Source organism: Gigantopelta aegis, chromosome 9 (assembly GCF_016097555.1).
Source record: "Gigantopelta aegis isolate Gae_Host chromosome 9, Gae_host_genome, whole genome shotgun sequence".
NCBI lineage: Eukaryota > Metazoa > Mollusca > Gastropoda > Neomphalida > Peltospiridae > Gigantopelta > Gigantopelta aegis.
Window position 1 is genome coordinate 74,118,071 of NC_054707.1, and position 21,704 is coordinate 74,139,774.

The following is a 21,704-nucleotide window of genomic DNA, read 5'->3' on the forward strand; positions in this document are numbered from 1 at the left end:
CCCCCCCCCCCCCCCCCCCCCCCCACCCCCCCCCCCCCCCCCCCCCCCCCCCCCCCCCACACACACACACACACACACGCGCGCACTTGAATATCAATCCTACGGGCTTTCACCAACATCCCCAACCTACAATGTTCGTGATATATTCTTGTTAGAACACGAAGAGCTTTACTCTTCTGTATAACTTTTATCCAATCGAAATGTCGTGTGACGTATTTCTCCCGAGAGCAACTGAAGGTCACGTGACTGCCCCTTCTTGTAGTCGCCATCATGCAAGCGGCTAGGCAAGCTTGTGCTGGACTTCTAAAGGCTGCAAATTGTTCCATCACATCAACAGCAATTCCACACACGTCAAGATGTCTGTCAGCATATTATAACACACGTATGTATTGTTTTCGTTGATACATTCTGGCAGGGTGGGCCATTTAGCGACTTGGAATTTCGTGCATGCCGGCCAGAAGGACACACAAGGTCTTTCGACAAGTTTCGTTTTTTAAGCCTTTTGGTCACCTTTAAGACTTCATCGGTTGATAATTGTTTATTAAATTGCTTAATAATTTAATGGATAATCATTCTCTTTGGTGCTGCTTAATTTTATATCCATCTTGCAAAGTACCTTGAATATCCTTCCTAAGATTGCAGGTCAATTCGTACCAAAGTCATTTTGTACCATGATCGTTTGATACCAAGGCAGAACTAAAAGGTTGGTGTGTGACTGATAAAGTTCATAAACTGGTAAATGGAGGGACAGACTTACCTATTTCAGACCTAAAATTGAACAAATTGGTCAATTGCTCAAGGCTTTTGGACTGGTATGCATATTCAACAATATATAATACACATTATTACTTATTGTCCAAACCAAATTGTTAACAACTACGAAAAATTGCTCTCCTACCTTTAATTGCCGTTAGATTTTCTTCAAAGTTTGTCCAGACAGAAATCTTGAAAAAACCATTACAATGACAGATTCCACATGCCAGATGATAACTATGTCACCTATATCGACTTCGCTGAGAGCGCATAGGGCAAAAAGCATGTAATTTTGTGCTAGCTGCCATTTTGACTTTTTATGGAATATTCTTCAAGAGGGGTGAAAGGATAGGACTTAATCTAACAAATGTTATAATATAAAAGCAAACATGACGTCATATTATTATTTTTTTTTTTTATTTTTTTTTTAATGATACCACTAGAGATCATTGGTTTCATATTAATTGTGTCACATACTTTGGAGGCTCTCACCCCTCTTGAAGAGTATTCCATAAACAAGCAACATGGCAGACGGAAAAAAACTGCATGTATTTTTCCCTATGCAATCTCAGCAAAGACGATGTCGCCGATATTGTTGCAGTCTCATGTGTGGAATCTGTATATTTGTAGTGTTTTTTTTTGCGATTTGTGTCTGGACAAACTTTGGAGGAAATCTAACGGCAATTAAAGGTAGGAGAGTAATTTTTTGTAGTTAACAATTTGGTTCGGACAATAATATTAACAAGTATAATAATAAAATGGTTAAATGTGACGGCTATTATATATATATATATACTGGTCACAGCCAATTTGTACCATCTCAGTAAATACGCCCTCTGGTGAGCCATTGGTTACATAATACTTAACCTGTCATGTCAGGAATTAGTCTTAGAACTGAAAAAACAAAAAGTACCTGATTTTTGCAGATGCATCACAATGTCCTGTAATAATATCCATCCCAGTAAGCCAGCAGTAAGTATATATTTTTCAATACAAAATAATCCACCATTGTCAGTGTGTCGAAATAACTATTATGTTTTGTCCATAAATTAACCCATGTACTGAAATAATAATCAGTGTTTTCTTAGTTAATTGGTATTTTCTATCCATGGCCTGTACCTGTGGTTCCTGATTGGCATGTGTATATTTAGACGGTCCCCAATCAATGTCTAGACACACTAACAATGTGCCTCTTTTATTAAGATCACGGTATTGTGTGTTAACTTCATGGACACCCCTAAAATCGCAATGGACATTATCAGCCGCCCTGTTTTATTACTGTAAATAATTCTGTGACACCATTGATTAAGTAGACTTTTCCATCTAAGATCACAAAAGTGACCAATTACATAGTCCCAAAGAAAAGAAAATTATCACTTGTGTATCGTGAGTGGTCGTTTTTGCTCCGTTACCCTACCGATAGTCCTAATAATATGCATTTTTTCTTTGGAATTTTTCAGAGAAAAATACTTTTAAACTCCATTTCGTTTTATTGATGCAAATTGAAATATATTTAGTTAAATAGTTTATTATACTATCAAGTCGTTTGTTTTACAAATCACGTTGACGAAAGTGAAGCGTCTTATCGTAAATTAGAGCATTTGTTTACACTGCATACAGTAGTTGGTCGGAGTTGATGTCACTTTGCCCCAAGCTACAGCACCGGACGCCACAAAAACAAAACAAAAAAGGACTGCCCCCAGTTAGCAGGAATAATCATGTTTCTTTTATTAACTATAAAATTATGCGTTTTTCATTTGTTAACCTTTAGACTACTGGATTAATTTTTAACAAAAACCACGTTGAGTGGGTAAAAGTTTATAATTTTTACTCACATATATTCACTTGAATGTTTTATAAAAACATGAAATAAAGTTCATATATTAATCGGTAAGTATTATTTTCGTGTCTTTTTTTGTGTAATTTTTATTATTTTAGATCGGCTAATGGTGATTAAAATTAGGCAAAAAATCGAAAAAGTTGCGTTTACTTACAGGCATTTGTGGCCAGCTGTCCAGTATTTATGTCCATTATTCCCGATAACAGTGGTTTTCTGACCAGAATTTTTTTTTAAACCCGAACTAAGATTCATATTGCAATATTTGGTAATTTTCGTTGTTGGTAAAACAATCAAATTTATTATCAAATCAAATTAGCTGTCACAATCAGCTATCGATCTCTGAAAATGACCGCGACGTGCCTCCATTGTTGTCAAGCGAAAATACTTGCCGAAAACCAATTTTTGAACTCAAAATTTTAAGGTATTTTCAATTGAAAAAATCAAAACAAAAGCCACCATTTTGAAAAAAAATCTTTTTTCTTTAATTATATTTCCGTTTCCGGTGAGTGTCGTGTGCAAAACGGCGGGAAATATGAAATTGGGGAATGCACTGTATACAGTGTACAGTATATCTCGCCTGCAGTAGTCAGAAGGTTAAAGTGAGTATGTGTTGGTGATCCGGGTATGCATTATTTCCAATACATAAGGCACTTGTTTGAGTTGACTGTCCCTTTAACTAGCAGATTATAGGCAGGACTAGCTCTGGCAATCGGCAAATTCTCTTAATTGCAAAATTTTATTTTAAATTGGCAAAACTATTTCATGTAGTAATTGGTATTTTGTTAAAAAAAATAACATTAGTTTTGCATTTTGAAAAATAATTTTGAAAATGTTTTGCTCACCCAGGGCACAACAGGGATGTCATTAATAGCTATCGAATCGGTTGTCGTCGGGTATCAAACTTCCAATAAACAATGCTTGTCGACTTTTGGTTGATTAATGGCCACCTATAATTTGATTTTCACCTGCTATTTTTAGTTTTAATGACATCACTGGCACAATATTTCTTGCGAACTTTTGTCGTGTTCACATATCGGTTATGCAACTTTATATTCACACGAACTGGCAATTGGTTTCGTGGTAAACAGTTGCTCATTCTGAAATTGTGAATTTCAGAATGAGTATCAAGGAAACTTATTGGTCAATAAATGGACAGTACTTAGTCTTAGTAAATAACATTCTAATAATGTAACAAAACTAATTTAGTCATTGTGAACCAGATTTATCAAAAATGTAAAACAGGATGGAATAACCACATGGAAACTGTCAATGTTATAAAGTTCTTTAGATCATATATGTCAAGGTCAGTTAAAATTAAATAAAATTCTATAATTATGGTAGGTTATGGGTGAAACATTGATTAAAGTGACAGACCCTTGTTTCCTTTTTTCACTATTACTAATATTATTAGAGCCAGGTTATCAAACGTCTGTCAAAGTAACTGTTAATAACTTATGGAGTCGTAGTTCTAATCTTTTTTTAAGGGCATTTCAGTGTCAATGTTTCACTCTGTTGTAACCAGTGTTCAAGATAAAAAGTTTTGGGCAGTATCCCAGTTTTATTTATAGGAGTATTTTAGGTAAATATTGCGTCAAATCAGGGGTTGAAATTTAGTTTTTTTTACCATTATCCCAAAGGAATAGTAAATTTCAAAAAACACTATTCCATCCAAAAATGTACTATCCCTTCAATTAGTAATGTACCACTAGTTTTCCTGACTGTGCTACGTCGCCCTGTACAACATTGTGTAACGAACAATTGTTTATATACCAGTCTGCATTACTGCGTACTAGTTGGAATTAGACGAACTCACTCCAAACATTAGTCTTGATCAAAAAGATATTATTTTGTATCGGTAAGTGCATGCAGGGTACAATTTGTTTTTAAAATTTTGATTAGCAGTTTTTCCTACTGGATGGAGAATTGATTAGCAACTATTGGAATTTGATTAGCACTTTAATAAAATGAGTAAACATGAATAAAACACATTCTTTTCAATAAAATTGCATATTTCTTATACATGTATCTGTATTGTGGGCTGCTTACCCCAAAATAAAACAAGTACAGAACAGTACATGTGAAGGGTCATCACTGCCACTTGCTTACAAGGCCGTATCCTCCGGAGGTCAAGGGGGGCAGTTGCCTCCCCCCTCCCCCTCCACACACACCCATAGAATCTCACTTTGGTTTTTTTTGACTATATAGAAAATAGCATAGAAATGTCAGGGTTTAATTTTTATAGTACAACATATTCCTGAATAATATTTATCAATGGTTATGCTAAGCAGCTTGGTCATCTAACTTGTTCAAAGTGATTTTTTAGTCTTTCCTGAGTTGATTTGTATGTCTGATCCAAAGTGCGATTGAAGCCCGAGAAAAATTCCTCATTTGGCTGATCATTCCAACGTATTCGGTGTTCATTTTTGTTGTGAAAATTGATAATTCTTAAACGATATATATACGTATTTTACTGGAACATTATTTGCCGAGGCAATTCAAAATTAAAAACGCCAAGCTGTTAATTAGTCGATAATATCGTATGTATACGCAAACATTTTCGCGGCTCAAATAATTCGCGATCAAGCTTTCATTTTACATTTTCACGATAGTTTTTGCCAATAACAAAATAAAAACGACCAATATCAACTGAACTCCTTTCAATGACAGTTTCACGTATAATATAATTAGGCCTATACTCGAAACATTCTCGCCATGTGGTCCGCGTGCCGTTAGTCTTGTCCGCATGTATGTCTGATAATGCATGATGCAGAAAACTTGAAAAATCAAAAACTAGACCAAATACTATTTATTAGTAGTATTCATAGGTTGCATTCAGGTTTACAAATAACGAAAGCCATAAGTATGTATCGAATATAAGAATAATCAGTGTAAAAACAACAAACTGAAATCTCATAGTTATGAGATACCAGACGTGAGTTCAGCCAGCCGTTTGCCAGACTGTTTTTTTTACGTAACAAGTTAAACCGAACGACCACTTCGACAACTGGTCAAAATAATTATCAGACATTTTGACTACTGGCTATCGCTGAACGCAGATCATGCATAGCACTGAGTGTCACTTGTAGTATAAAACCACGTGGCAGGTAATTTGACGATAAGAATAAAGTGCATGCGATGCGCTATGTGTTTTGTATCTATAGGCATTATTCAAAGCTAAATCGGAAATAAGTTAACGCGTAATTAAATTCGCGGAGCTATCAGCATGTTCGCAATTTTCGCGGTATATTTTATTCGAGAACATAATATATTTGCGTGCACGGTAGGCTACAAGTTCAGTGTACAAGGTCATAGCTGCTTGCAAATTAGGTTACCACGATGATGTAGCAACTAGTACGTTACGTCACTGTTCTTGTTAAAACGTCAAAACATCCTCCGCGTATTCCGACAGTATTTTCTATTTGAAATACTAACACACGCGAGAAGGTTGTACACTGAGATAAATTTTTAAAATGTTTATCATGGTGAATCAGTTACCTTGGCTGCGATCACGGAAAATCGACACCCCCTAAGTGCGTTCTTCTCCCGCGATCTCAATTCAAAGATCAGTTTGGTTACAAAAAGCATGCATCGCAAACTGCTAGTCATTGTTACAATATTGCATCGCGGTCGCAAGATTTTGCATCGCTTTTTGCGATGCGAACCCGGTCATTTTGCAGCCTGGCATGAGAAAGGTCTTAGTAGTGCGAGGATTTGTTCTGCAGAAAAAATGTAGCTGAAGAAAAAGTGTAGCGAAATATTCGCAGGCGATTTTCGGTATTCCGTGCTTTATTTTGACTTTCATGACAGAACATTGAAGAATTTTTACTATTTGCGGAATAGTGTAAAATTCGACCCTTGCAAATACGCAAGATTCCTGCGTCATGTGAAATCCTGCTCATTAGAGTTAAGGAGAGTGTGGGACCTGGCTCTGTCACTAGAGTGCTCATGAACATGTTTTGATCGTAGCATAGAATCCAATCTGTGGCCACATTCTCTGATTTTTTAGATTTTTTCTCTCTGATCATAAGTAACCATTTTTTTTGCAGGTTAATTGTACGTTACAATTAATATTCTGATGTAAACAATGCTTTTGTTTTTCAGGAAGAAGATATGCAACTGATGCACCTCAGGCAAAGCCCAGTGGTTCTCCAGCCCGGGGAAAGGTGGTGGCCGTTATTGGAGCTGTGGTAGATGTACAGTTTGATGATGAACTTCCACCCATTCTAAATGCATTGGAAGTTAAAAACAGAACACCAAGACTTATTTTGGAAATTGCCCAGCATTTGGGTAATCCTTTGGGTTTTATTTTAAAGATAATTTTAAACTGTCACTCTTTCTGGCCATTGTTTGTACTATTTTAAGTATATGGTTTATAATAAAATAAATGCTGTCCAGTGTTCGAGATTAACAGTATCCCGATATCCCGGGGATACCAGAATTTAATTTTGGATACCAGACTTCAAGAACCCAGTATCCCACCGGGATACCATATCATATTAAATTCTCAGGTGGGATACCAGATTTTGAAATGTTAGTATCCAACTGGGATACTGGGCAAAATTTTTAATCTCGAACACTGCTGTCAGGTCCACAGCTAAAATTGTTCTGGTTCATGTTAAGTAGAATTAGTTTCCAAAGATTCCAAAACAAGATTTTGCTTGGTGTATTATACATTTATGTAAAAGAAAAAAATATATATGTTATTTGCTATTCTTTTAGGTGAGAATACTGTAAGAACAATAGCTATGGATGGTACAGAAGGTCTGGTTCGTGGACAAGAATGTGTTGATGTTGGAACACCAATCAGAATACCCGTTGGTCCTAAAACTCTGGGAAGGATTATCAATGTTATTGGTGAACCCATTGATGAGAGGGGACCCGTGGAAACCGACCTGTGAGTGTGAATCATCAGTTGGCAATATAATATTCACTTTTTAAAGATTACAAATTTGAATGGTTTACTTTTCATTTTAAATTGACACTTCAGTTCACCTTGTTTCATATTTTAAAGAATGAGAGTTAATCCATCAATTTTTGGAATTAAATCACTTATAAATTGGCTGTAAGTATCAAAATTCTTAAACTGTAACATCTGAATATTTCAGTGTGTTATGAGTAATCTTGTTTGTTCACTGATATTTAGATCCGCTGCAATTCATCAAGAAGCTCCTGCGTTCGTCGACATGAGTGTACAGCAAGAGATTCTGGAAACTGGAATCAAGGTTGTTGATCTTCTTGCTCCCTATGCCAAAGGTGGCAAGATTGGTGAGTATACATAATGTAGCCCGTGTAATATTTTCATATGGAGGGGCAGGACTGTAGCCCAGTGATGGTGTTCACCTGGTGCACTGTCGGTCCGGAATATGGCGAAATACATGGTATGTGTGCAAATGATAGTTTGTTGTTAAACAAATAAATGTTTGTTTCATCTTATAAAAATCCACACTCAATAGGGACAGGCTACATAACTATATAGTTGTACTATTAGTATTTACTGGCACATGGTGAATTTGAGGCACTCAATCAAAAGGAGACTCCAACAAATTTTATTGGGGGAAACATTAGTAACGTGTATTAACCACCCACCTAACAAATGTTTTGATAAATTCACACCTATTAATGGCGAACATTTTATTTTTAAAATCTTGATTAGCGATATTTCTGGTCTTTTGAAAATAGATTAGCAACTAATGTTTACGGTTTTAAAATTATGTAGCAATCTCTGAAACTACCGTAGCAAATTGCAAATCGATACTGAATAAAATGTTTCCTGAACTTAATGGGTTTCATTTCAAGACTTTTTGTCGCAGATATCAAGAACACCTGTATTTTAGGGCTAACTCGGCCAATTGCTTAATTTTATACAATGTGGCTACGGCATTTGATATTTGACAAAGTAAGTTTTGTTTAAATTAGTCACTTTTCGATACTTTCCAAATGGAGTTTTTGGTGTGATCCCAGGTTTTTAAAAATTATTATTAATCTTTGTGTAGATCAGAAATTTGTATGTTAACTGATCAAAAAGACAATTATTACTGATTGTTTGCATTTCCTAAAGTGACAATCTGACAAGCTATGAGGGTGGGGGTGTCTCCAGATTGTTTTAATAACTCTGGTTTCCAGTTATAGATTGTTTTAATAACTCTGGTTTATCTGTTAAGGGTGCAGTACTTATTGTTTTCTTTGTAGGACTGTTTGGTGGAGCTGGTGTCGGCAAAACTGTATTGATTATGGAGCTGATTAATAACATTGCCAAAGCTCATGGTGGTTACTCAGTGTTTGCTGGTGTAGGGGAGAGAACCCGTGAGGGTAATGATCTGTATCACGAGATGATCACATCTAAAGTCATCAGTCTGACGGACGACACCTCTAAGGTTAACAAATGGTCCTTTTTGCAAGTTCATCAAAATAAGTGATTCGAGACTCTTGAATTGTTCATTTAATTTTTTTACTAACAATGAAGATATGTTAAGTACAGAATAAAGATATTCACTGTCATTTTGTATACTATAATCGGTATAAATTAATTTATAACCACCTATTATGTGACAACCACTGTTAATCTGGGGCATAGGTAGCCAAAGAGGAAAAAATGCAGAGGTAAACCCACACCTATAAAATAAATATCGGTGTAGGAAATTCTTGCCTCGTTCTGTCTCATACTGCCTACGCCATTGTTAATATGCAGGATTTTGCCAGAAAATAATTTGAGTGTACATAACAAGACCATAAATGCCCATAATTAGGTGGTTATGTGTTTGAAATGTTTTGAAATTGGACACAGCATTTCATGTGCTTTGAAAAAATTTAACTAGCTATCATTTTATCTTAAAATTATAAAAAGTTATCTATTAATTTACCCCCTCTACTCCTACCGCCTTACGAGATTTTAATGCTACAATATCGTAAGCTATCCTGTCACCATGTCAAATACTATAGCCTACGGTGGTTTCATGATATCACAGTGCAAACTTAGCTTCGAAAATCAAGGCCCTGTATTTTTTACATGCACGCATTCTGTGAAATATAATTTCTATGTAAACTTCAGTCTCTCATTAAGATTATTTACCCACCAAACCAATGTTGATAATTTCTGGAAAAGTTGTTCACTATGCTAATCAAGAGAATTTTTAAGATACTAAATGGCAGTTTAAAATGTGCTGAGTAGGCATTAACCATGCAACCCCTACAGTTAAAAAAAATATCCACAGCAACCATGCCATTGAAAAAAACTTGAATATAGTCCCAAGGCAAAAAAGTGTCATGGAGAATTAGAAGCTCTACAGCAATGCCGATTGACGTGGGCATTTGCAGGGGTTAACCACATGTTTGCTTTGTTTTGACAGGTAGCGTTGGTGTACGGTCAGATGAATGAGCCCCCAGGAGCCCGTGCTCGTGTTGCTTTGACTGGTCTGACTGTCGCCGAGTATTTCCGAGATGAGGAGGGTCAGGACGTGTTGCTGTTCATTGACAACATTTTCAGGTTCACACAGGCCGGATCAGAGGTACAGCTTTACCTTTCTCTTGGACTGAAGGCATTATACTGTCGTAATTTTAAAATAATTTTTTACATTTTACAAAGTGGGGCTCATACAAAAGACTTTTAAAAGACCATGCACATGGTTTGAATATTACGACACTGACTGCAAGGTCTGTTTTGAAAATAAAACATTGACGGCGAGAATAATGCCATAGGTTATTTTAGTGTCCTACCTTGTTTGCCACAGTTCCCTTCCCACACAGCCTATGTTGTATACTTATATATACTACTTGCAAAATATTAGAAACATTGCGGAAGAATTGACAGTTTGACAAAGAAGTTTGTGAAAGTGTTTTTCTCAATTTTAGTAACCAAACTTGATCAATTTTGTCTTCGTAACACTCAAATTAAACTAAAGAAAACACTTCCTTTGTTTATCTTGAATGCACAGTTTGAAATTGTTACCAATGTCTTCATTCTTTGCAGATAATGAGGATTTGTTGAGGTTACCAGAAGATTGCAACAAATTGACTAAATTGAACTTTAAAAATGAGGAGAAAAAACAGACAATATTGATCAGTTTTGTGTAGACATCTTATACCATACAAATACCAGTATGAGGCAATTTGATATCAATGCATGAAAAAGTATTAGTGTGAAGGACTAATATTAAATATAATTTTAATTTTTTAATGTCATTTCAGGTGTCTGCCCTGTTGGGTCGTATCCCATCTGCTGTCGGTTACCAACCAACCCTGGCCACTGACATGGGTACTATGCAGGAAAGAATTACAACAACCAAGAAAGGATCAATCACATCAGTCCAGGTACATTGTTTTATTTATACCACTGCTACAACAGTAAACTTTACACTGGGTGCTCCTCCAAAAATGTGACAACCATTTATATTGCCAGCTCTCTGCAGCCGAGGCTATATACATGGTGGCCTCCAGTTGTATTTATGGAATTCATCTTTATATACAATATTTAGCTAAATCTGTATTCAGAGGTTGTGAATGCTTCATGAGTGCTAAAATCATGCATAATTGAAAAATAAATTTGTTGAGGACTTCTGGGTAATGAAATTTGATACACGTACCAGTAATCTAAAAACCATTAGCTATAAAATAAGACCAGTTTCAGGATTTAAAAAATATACCCACATTATTTTTTTCATTGAAAATGATCATAAAACTTCAGATGGATGTTGTTCACTTCAGATGGATGTTCCATAATTACGGGTTTCCTTTCTCAATATATGTGTGGTCCTTAACCATATATCTGATGCCATATAACCATAAATAAAATGTGTCGTTAAATAAAAAAAAATCTTTCTTTCTTTGTTCAATAATTAATCATCACATAGTTTCAATATTTAAAATTTATACAGCAATTGGTGTGGACTTGACAGAAGAAAGTTACATATAGTGCAGGGCTTCTAGATTATGGTAGCCCCACTCCCATGGCTAGTAATATCCAATGTTGGGCTAGTAAATAACTGCTATTGCCATGCCCGATGGCTAGTGAAAAAAAGTTGTCAAATGCTGCATTTACGGTTTATTTTGTAAATATGAATATCCTGCCTCCACCCTCACCCCCAATCTTAGTGTTTTTAAGTTATATATCTTTCTTCAAAAATGGTTGCTCGTTAGATAAAATATTATTTAAAAGTTTCAATTGTCTCTAAGCATTCAAGTTAACTACTGCAAATTACCAGTCTGTGAAATAGAACTAGGAAATGATGGTGGCCATTTTTGAGCTAAATTTAGCACCTATTGTTGATAGCAAAATGAGAATTTCTGAAAAATTGCTTAAAATACAGAGCCCACATTTTCAGGTTTATTAATGTGGATGACAGGAATTTTTAAAACAAATTTCAAGAGAATACGAGACCAAAGTGTGGAGGCGACCCTATATATGTGTTTGAGATCAGTAACAACCACATTTATAAGTAGGCACCTAGAAGAAAGTTGTTAATGACCTATAGTTCCTAACTGGTCTCCAGCTTGGTCCTTCATGCTAAAATGTGTAAAATGTTCTGTGGTCTACAAATTGGATTTATGATTACCACTGGGGCTTTTTCTTTCTTTTCTAGGCTATCTATGTCCCAGCTGATGATTTGACAGATCCTGCTCCTGCCACCACTTTCGCTCACTTGGACGCCACAACTGTGTTGTCTCGTGGTATTGCCGAGTTGGGCATCTACCCGGCTGTGGATCCACTGGATTCTACATCTCGTATCCTCGATCCCAATATTGTAGGAGAAGAACATTACGGTGTTGCTCGAGGTGTACAAAAAATTCTGCAGGTGCTGTATAGAATAGCATTGTGTTAAAATTGAAATGTTGTATATAACATGCTCATAATAATTAAGCATCCATATAGTTGATGGTGAGACGTAGCCCAGTGGTAAAGCACTTGCATGATGCATGGTTGGTCTGTGATTTATCCCTGTAGGTGGGCTGATTGGGCTATTTCTAGTTCCAACCAAGTGCACCACGACTTGATCAAAGGTCGTGGTATATGCTATCCTGTCTGGGGTGGTGTATATAAAATATCCCTTACTACTAGCTAACTGAAACTTATAGCTGGTTAACTCTCCAAGACCATTCATGTATCTAATGGCCGATTTTTAATAAATCAATGTGCTTCAGTAGTGTTAAAATAAACCAACCAACCATATAGAGTTAATGCCAGTGTACACTTATAAAATAGACAAAAAATATTGATTTTAAAATTCCTTATAAAATGTTTGATGTACCAGTATATTGGTAGCTAGGGGTACCCCCAAAAAAGTATGGCCCATTTGCATCATCTTCCTAGTTAGTGGTTTTAATTTTTTTTAATGTTTTCCATTGTACACAGTTTTGTTTTAAGATGTTTAATGCAGAGGGAAATGATACTGCTTTAACCTTTAGACTACTGGATTAATTTTTAACAAAAACCACGCTGAGTGGGTACAAGTTTACAATTTTTACTCACATATATTCACTTAAATGTTTTATAAATACATAAAATAAAGTTCATATATGAATCGGTAAGTATTGTTTTTGTGTGGGTTTTTTTGTAATTTTTATTATTTTTACATCAGCTAAAGGTGATTAAAATTAGGCAAAAAATCTGTCCAGTATTTATGTCCATTATTCCCGATAACAGTGGTTTTCTGACCAGAATTTTTTTTTAAACCCGAACTAGATTCATATTGCAATATTTGGTAATTTTCGTTGTTGATAAAACAATCAACTATATTATCAAATTAGCTGTCACAATCAGCTATCGATCCCTGAAAATGACCGCGACATGCCGCCATTGTTGTCAAGTGAAAATACTTGCCGAAAGCCACTTTTTGAACTCAAAATTTCAAGGTATTTTCAATTGAAAAAATCAAAACAAAAGCCACCATTTTGAAAAAAAATGAAAAATTCTTTTATTTCCGTTTCCGGTGAGTGTCGTGTGCAAAACGGCGGGAAATTTGACATTTTCGTTAATGGGCCTAAAATTATTCAAAATAAAATATAAGTTTTAGTGTTATTCTTAGCACCATTGTTCAACACTCAATAGCCGTTATTCATTCATTCGTTCATTCATTCATTGTTATTCTTAGCAAGTATGATTCTAATTTAATTATAAGTATTTGTTATTTCTTTTACATTCATCTGGGTATGACCAAAAACCAAAAACAATCATCTGCAAACTTATAAGAACTGTTCGCCCATTCAGTTTGTGGATGATTTATTTTGTTCATAACCAGATCAACGTAAAAGAAATAAAATACGCCTTAAATTAACTTAATAACTAATAAATTTGTGAAAATTTATTTGTTGTATTGAATATATATTAAACAAAAATCATTATTAATATTATTGATGTTTGACGTGTAGGATTACAAGTCACTCCAGGACATCATTGCTATTTTGGGTATGGATGAGCTATCTGAAGACGACAAAGTGACAGTATCACGAGCTAGGAAGATCCAGAGATTCTTGTCGCAGCCTTTCCAGGTGGCAGAAGTCTTCACTGGATCTGACGGCAAATACGTACCACTTGTAGAAACTATTAAGGGATTCCAGCAAATTCTTAAGGGTGAGTTAATTAGAATGAGAAGACGCGAGTTATTCCCAAGTTTAAAAAAAATATGCTATCAGTGGAAAGTTCTGGACCTGAGCTTGTTGAAAATGGTTTTGCATTATTTTAGTCCACAGTATTGCTTACAGAAAATTATTGTTGTATAAAACACTCTAAAATCTGAAATTCAAAACATGAATATATTTGGACATAAAGATTTTTTTAAATGATTTCAACTTTTTTTAAATTTATGTATTTTGTGCCTTGCATAATGTTTTCTTGCATGCTTTTTCACAATGTTATTAAAAATACTTTTAGTCATTCAGTATTTACACTAAATGAAAAATTATAGCAAATTCAGAAATAATTTTAATACTGTTCGTTCGTTTTTTTCTTTGTCAAACGAAACAACAAAATAATCATGCATATTTCTGTAAAAAAAAAAACTATTGTCAGTGTTTGTGCCAAAAAGAATTTTTTGGGTATGGTGCTATGGAATTGAATGCAACCACAGTCAACAGGGGGAGGTATGGGGGGCCTCCTTCCGAAAGAAAATGTGTTAAATTTAGAGTTATGGTTAAGAAAATCATAAGAGTAATGATAGTCAGTAATTTTGTAAAAATGTTGACGTAAAAAAATAAAATCTGCAAATTGTTTTTTACTTTGGTCCCATACCACAGTTGAGTTGACTGCTAGCTAATACAATGTGTGTTAAGTAAATTGGGAAGTTGGTCTTCAGTGTTAAATAAGCATGTATCTCCAATTTTGTTTTGTGTGAATTTAGTAAATCGTAGCCATAACTCACATTTTCAGACATTTGGTATATACAGCTATTCTAAAATCCATGGTAATGTTTGTCTCTGATATTTTTTTGTTTCATTACAAAATGTTTAAGATTAGTAGTTCTCGCAATCTCGGTATCTTTTGTAACTTATTGTGACATGCTTGCTGAATCCAACATAATTATTTGATTAATTAGTCGAACAAGTTTAAAAATCAAGTTTGTTTTCATCAGTCATTACCTTGATTAAATTTTCAGGAGAGTATGATCATCTTCCAGAGGTAGCGTTCTACATGGTTGGACCAATTGAAGAAGTGGTAGCAAAGGCAGAAAAGTTAGCAGAAGAGCAAAACTGAATAGATAATGAACTTCATAAAAGTGTTTGATATTTTGAAGAACGAGTGCTAATTGTGTTGTAAATTACGGAGTTGTCATTGAACTGCATTCAGGTGAAAAGACAAGCTAATCACGTAGATACTGTTCGACTGGCTGTATTTGATTCACCATTGTACTATAAAGGTTTACTAAAACCAGACTTGTTTTCTTTTATTTACCATTTGTTACCTCCCCTGCTAAGGGGCGAGATGTAGCCCAGTGGTAAAGCTCTCGCTTGATGTGCAGTCTGTTTTGTATCGATCCCCGTTGGTGAGGGCATTGGGCTATTTCTCGTTCCTGCCAGTGCACCATGATTGGTATGTGTTATCCTGTGGATAGGTACATGTATATAAAAAAAAAATCCCTTTGCTACTAATGTGAAAATTGAGACCATTTTTCATCAACGCTATACATCAAAATGACCAAATGTGAGGATCAATAGCTGATGATATATAAATCAAATGTGCTCTGGTGGTGTCGTTAAATAAAACAAACTTTACTCCCCTGCTAATGAAAACTTTGGAAGATCTATACTGAACAAAAAAAGAAACTTCCGATTTGTACATATAGTATTTGTTGTGTTAAAGAATTCATTGTGTAATGAAATTATATAGGTAGTATTAGTTCTTGAGCTGTATTATCAGGATTAATCAATTTTATTTTTATCGATTATTTTTGCACTGTTAATCGTCGACAACGTGAAATTCAATTTGCACGTGCATGCATGGTTCGAGATGTCCCGTGTAGTATTCGGTCAATTTGTTTTACTTGTCTTACTGACATTGTTGTCAAGTGAACGAAAACATATAGCATTTTTAGTATGCCAAGAATACCCAATAATTTACGCGATTGGCATGATTGATGCTGGCATGTCGACAGAAGACGTTGCAAGGCATGTTGGGAGTTCTAGTCGGCGATACGAAATCTTCGCGTAAGATTTCGAACGACAGGAAACACCAATGACTTGCCACGTCGTGGACGTCCGCGTGTTACAACGCGTGGTCAAGACCGTTATATCAGGAACACGCATTTGCGCAATCGATTACAAACTGCCACTGCTACTGCTGTTAACACACCTGGGCTTCATAATAACCGAATCAGTGGGCAAACTGTTCGTAATCGTCTTACGGGAGAACAATTTACATGCACGATGTCCTTACGTCGGATGCGTTTTAACGCAACGTCATGTCTTAATTGGGCACGTGTTGGATACGGCGACGCTGGAATACCGTTCTTTTTTCGGATGAATCCAGATTTTCTCTACAACGTGATGATGGCAGGGTGCGCGTCTACCGTAGGAGAAATGAACGCTATGCTGACTGTTGTGTTCGTGAACGAGATCGTTTCGGGGGTGGGGGTTCTGTCATGGTCTGGGCAGCCATTGCCCATGGTTATCGTTCACCACTAGTCGTCATTGATGGCATTTAAATGCTCAACGTTATCGCGATGACATTCTCGCTCATCACGTCATTCCTCTGTTCCATAACGACGCCAACATCTCGATTTTTTAGCATGATAATGCCACCTCTCATACAGCTAGAGACACTAAATTTTCTTAGGACAAATAACATTGATTTCATGATGACTGGCCCGCTAAAAGTCCTGATCTCAACCCCATCGAGCATGTCTGGGATAGTCTGGACAGACGATTGAGGCATCGTCCCAACCCACCCGCTAACGTCAACGAACTTCGTCAAGCGCTCATTCAGGAATGGAACAATATACCACAGGCTCCCTGAAAAACCATTTCTGCACTTTACAAGCAAAATTCGACTCTGCCTTGAGGTTTTCAACCGATAGTATTTCTGATTCAGAATTATTATTATGGTGTCAAAACATATGTATGGGCTCCGTTCATTTACACTAATATTCGGTATTGGGTTGACAAACATTCAAAATGGCTAACAGGGTGGTCATTTTTGTATGGAAATATTTGTAATATGACTTTTTAACGATTGTAATTACATATCAAATATATTTTTCTGCATAATATATTAGTGGCTGTATATTAAACGATATTTGATCGTTATAATATTTGTACTAGGTTAAATGTCATCTTAAAATATATTTTTTCGTACGCACGAAATTATTTGAAGACAAAATCCAGTTTGGGCTTCTTAGAAATAAGACGACCAGAAGCACATTAAATATACACACACTGATATTCTAAACAAGAAAATATATTTAATATGAAAGTTTAATCGTAGAAATATTTTATTAGTCTGAAAAATCATACAAAGTAGCAAACTCTGGAATGTCCCTTTAACAACATGCAACAAAATCATTGGTGCATCTCTAGGATACATAGCCCTACATTTTCATGCTGCTGTGCAAGGTTGTCCAATGGACGTGCACTTTGAAGCACATGAAAAGTGTCGACTAGTGGGACACCAGGATGTTCACCAATTTTGCATCGAAGCATATAGTCCGTGTCATCAGTTTGGGTAAACCATACCCATGAAGCATTTTTATCGAAATCACACATGGTGGTATCTCATGGGCATGATAGTTTATTGCTGTGTCAACAGGTAGAGGTATCGGTGCAGATTGCATGTGTACGTGTCTTTAGCTGGTGGCGGTTTTGTTGTTGTTGCAAAGACCCTCTTCTCATTGACAATGTCACACCGAAGATTGCATAACAAAGCGCAGTCAACGTTACTGTACAGAGCCACCCGTTGTATGTTTTTTTCCTAAACCCTTCCCGTGTTTCCAGGTTGGGGAATGACTAAAATGTAACTTTCTTCATCATCATTCAGTAGACTTGGTGTTTCGCGTAACCCTAGAAAGAGCTCAGTGTCGTAGCCAGTTGGGCAGTATACAAAATCATGATACAGTGCTGCATACATTTTAGCTGGTCAGACGGCAAGTATTGATGTATACCAAGTATGACTGGCATATCGTCCTTTATTGCATATGAGGAGATGTATGCATCTCCGCAAAAGTTTAGCACCACCCTTTGTTTTGACGGACATGCCACGAGCTTACCAGTAATATTTAACACATTTTTAAAATGTATACTAGTAGCCTATCTGATTGCAATAGATAACATTGAAAGAAAAGAAACGCTTGAGATGATGCCATGGATATACTGAGTGATTTTCTTAACACTTGAACAAGTGACATGAAAATCAGCATTTGTCATACAACATAGGCCTATAACTATTGCTCTGCAGCTGATAGAACGACCTGATGGTCGATAAGATCTGTAAATGTCCGCCAACACCTCAACACGGTTTTGAGTCTGTAACGTATCAATATCGGGTATAGCCACCCTGTGCCTTGATGACGGGCTGGACACCAACTGACGAATCATCAAACGCAGTATTTTCTGCCATTCCTTGTGAAGTGCCCGAGTCAATTCATGCAATTGCTGCACAGGAAGATCTCCCATGCGTCCCAAAGCAACCCAGATGTACTATATAGCGTTCATGTCGGGGCTCCTTTCAGGTCCCTCCTCTCCCCTCCCCCCACCTTTCCTGTCATGGACGGGCGTGCGCTACAACAGCTTGTTTTGAATGTGCACGTAAAACCCTATGACATGACATGACATGGCACGATGAGGTCGGGTATTGTTATCCATGAAGACAGGGCGGCTTGCAAGTGCATGATTGTCAAAATGAGGAACACCAACTCTATCCAAGATGACATTCTGGTATCTCTGCCCATTGAGTGTTCCAGTTTACAGTAGTAGTAAGCAGGCCTGTATAGAGTCATGACCTACTTTCCGTGACCTTGATGACGTTACGGCCTTGTGCCGTGACCTCGTCTTACTGACCTTGACCTTGATGACGTCACGGACTACTGTGCCGTGTGCAACGTCCTACTGACCCGGCCCTGACCTACTTAGACACGAAAGAGTATAAAAAGGATAGATACGGTTTAATTGTCATTCGCTAGCCGAAAACGACCAGATCTACGTTCGTTTTACTGGAGAACAGACGTGTTTTATGATTCTGACATTCTTGTGTCTTGTTGCACTCTATCTGGAACGAAGAAGATGGCATCGGGATATTCGAGCAGTGTTAGTAGCAGCAGCAGTAGCGACGAGGACGACATCTTGGTCTGCAAATGTTCAGAAAGACATACGATCAAAAGAGTGGCTACCAAACCAGAAGAACATTTCATGGATCAAACGGATGTTGCCTGTGACAATATGGATGAAAATGGTGAAATCAAAGAAGCCGTGGATCAAACAGATGCCGCTGGAGAATATAAAACAGACGCTGCCTGGGATGATGAAGACTGCTGTTCGAGACGTTACCTGTTCTGCCATCGTCCCGAAATGCACACGGATGCAGACATTTGGGTGGTGGCCCATACAGTTACGTCAAAAACCAAAAGAACTTGCCAAGGCCGGTTTCTACTACACGGGAGACCACGATGCCATCACCTGTTACTGTTGCGGACTTCGCGTCTACCGATGGCAGAAGACAGACGACCCAGTGATGGAACATTACAGACTCTCTCCAAGATGTCCTTATGTGAACAACCTGTTCAGACATTAAATGTTTTAGACACTTGTGTGCTATGTTTTCATGTTGTATGTTGTGAATAAAACCGTGAATAACAGGTTTTGCTTTCTTATTTATGTCCTGGGTCCATGAGTGTGTCTCTAGACGTATCCCTATGGTAGTAACACTGGTAAAGGGTAATATTTTGGTAACGATGTTTTTTGGGAGCTCGCACGATGAGATTTGTGCTTGGGAGGAGGGACACTGGTCATACGTATCACACACATTCAAACATTCCTGTACCATATCTTTATGCGTCATAAGGTATATAAGTGAAATAGTTTTGGAAAACTCGTCATTTGAGGTAGAACTTTCAGAGGAGCAACATGTCAGACCAGTACAAGTTATATGTACCCGACGTGGATAAGTGGACCCGTTTCTATAAACTGCAGGCACACGGTAAACTTCAACCTCACTTCGAAATTCAACGTGGTGGGGAAAGTCAGATCATGTACAGTGTGGATCGATGTCTAGAACTCTACGATCCCACGTGGAAAAAAGAAAAAGACGAACAGAACAAGTCCCCGACACCCAAAGTCGTCATGGTCTCCCCAACACAACAAGTGGTAGAGCAAGCCAAAGCCGATCTGAAACGGAAACGAGAACAGAGTGGCGTGGAACAGAAACGACAAGAGCAGACTGGACAAAGACGGCACAAGCATTTCTGAGAAGGCTATAAAAGTGGGCATGGCAGTTTCAACATCGTCAATTCACGTCGAACACTTCAACAATCAACAACATGAATCAGTGTCGCATTTGCGAAAAAAAATATGTTTGGACCCACGACCTAACTCGGCACGTACGAAATAAACATGGACTCTTGGAATCTGAAAATAAGCCTTCCCAGCAGCAGCAGCAGCAGCAACATCAACAGCCGCAGCAGCAGCAGCAGCCACCACCACCACCACCACCACATCAGCAGCAGCAGCAGCCACCACCACCACCACCACCACAGCAGCAGCAGCAGTCACCACCACAGCAGCAGCAACAGCCCCTAAGATTGTTACATCCGTTCACCATGATCGTGTCGGGACCCACGTCGTGTGGAAAGACATTTTTGTTGTACAAACTGCTAAGGGATGGTAAAATCCACCCGCCTCCTCAGCGCATCATCTGGCTCTACAAACGATGGCAACCTCTCTATGATATAATCAAAATGGTTGCTCGGGTGAAATTTGTTCAAGGTATACCCGAGAATTTGGAAAAGGATCGTTATTTGGATTCAGGAGTCAGAAATCTCATCGTGTTGGACGACCTGATGTCTACAGCTGGAAAAGACACTCGCATCACCGATCTGTTCACGGAATGAAGTCACCACAGAAACCTCTCTGTGACTGCCATCAACCAGAACCTCTATAACAGCAAGGACCCGACACAAAGAAGAAACTGTCATTACCTGGCACTGTTCAACAACCCCATCGACAAGCAGCAAGTCCTAACCTTGGCACAGCAGATGTATCCTGGAAATACTCGTCATTTCATGCATCAGTTTGAGGAAGCTACCCACAGGCCCTACGGACATCTCTTGGTGGACTTGAAACCGACCACGCCCGAACATTGGCGTCTTCGGCCTAATGGTTTAGAGACGGGGCCGTCCGAATGGTATAAAAGCACGAACGTAACGGCGAATGTCTCAGAAGACGTGCAACCACCGTCGAAGAAAGAGCTCTACATGCAAATCATGCAAAGAAACGCATTCAAGAGAAAACTACCAGGCATACCCGCCTACGAAAGTGACGACGAAGAAGATGATGAGCTAGAACCCTATCTGAAAAAAAGTCAAGAGGATGCAGTCTTGCGATACGTGTGGTCTGGTCTTTAAAGACAGAAGCGACTTGCAGCGACATCTGCGATTTAAAACGTGCGAGGAGGGAACTGAAAAAGAAGAAGAGCTGTCGC

The 21,704-nt window shown here is 37.5% G+C and overlaps 1 protein-coding gene across 1 annotated transcript; it reads left to right on the top strand.

The window, feature by feature from the left end:
* The first annotated feature begins 226 nt into the window (after positions 1 to 226).
* On the top strand, positions 227 to 15,452 carry LOC121380851 (ATP synthase subunit beta, mitochondrial). Its single transcript, XM_041509841.1, has 10 exons — positions 227 to 382; positions 6,695 to 6,880; positions 7,313 to 7,487; positions 7,737 to 7,858; positions 8,783 to 8,967; positions 9,940 to 10,098; positions 10,778 to 10,900; positions 12,169 to 12,381; positions 13,955 to 14,156; positions 15,178 to 15,452. Exons 1-10 carry the CDS (start codon positions 271 to 273, stop codon positions 15,273 to 15,275), a joined length of 1,575 nt encoding a protein of 524 aa, XP_041365775.1. The 5' UTR covers positions 227 to 270; the 3' UTR covers positions 15,276 to 15,452.
* The last annotated feature ends 6,252 nt before the right edge of the window (positions 15,453 to 21,704 follow it).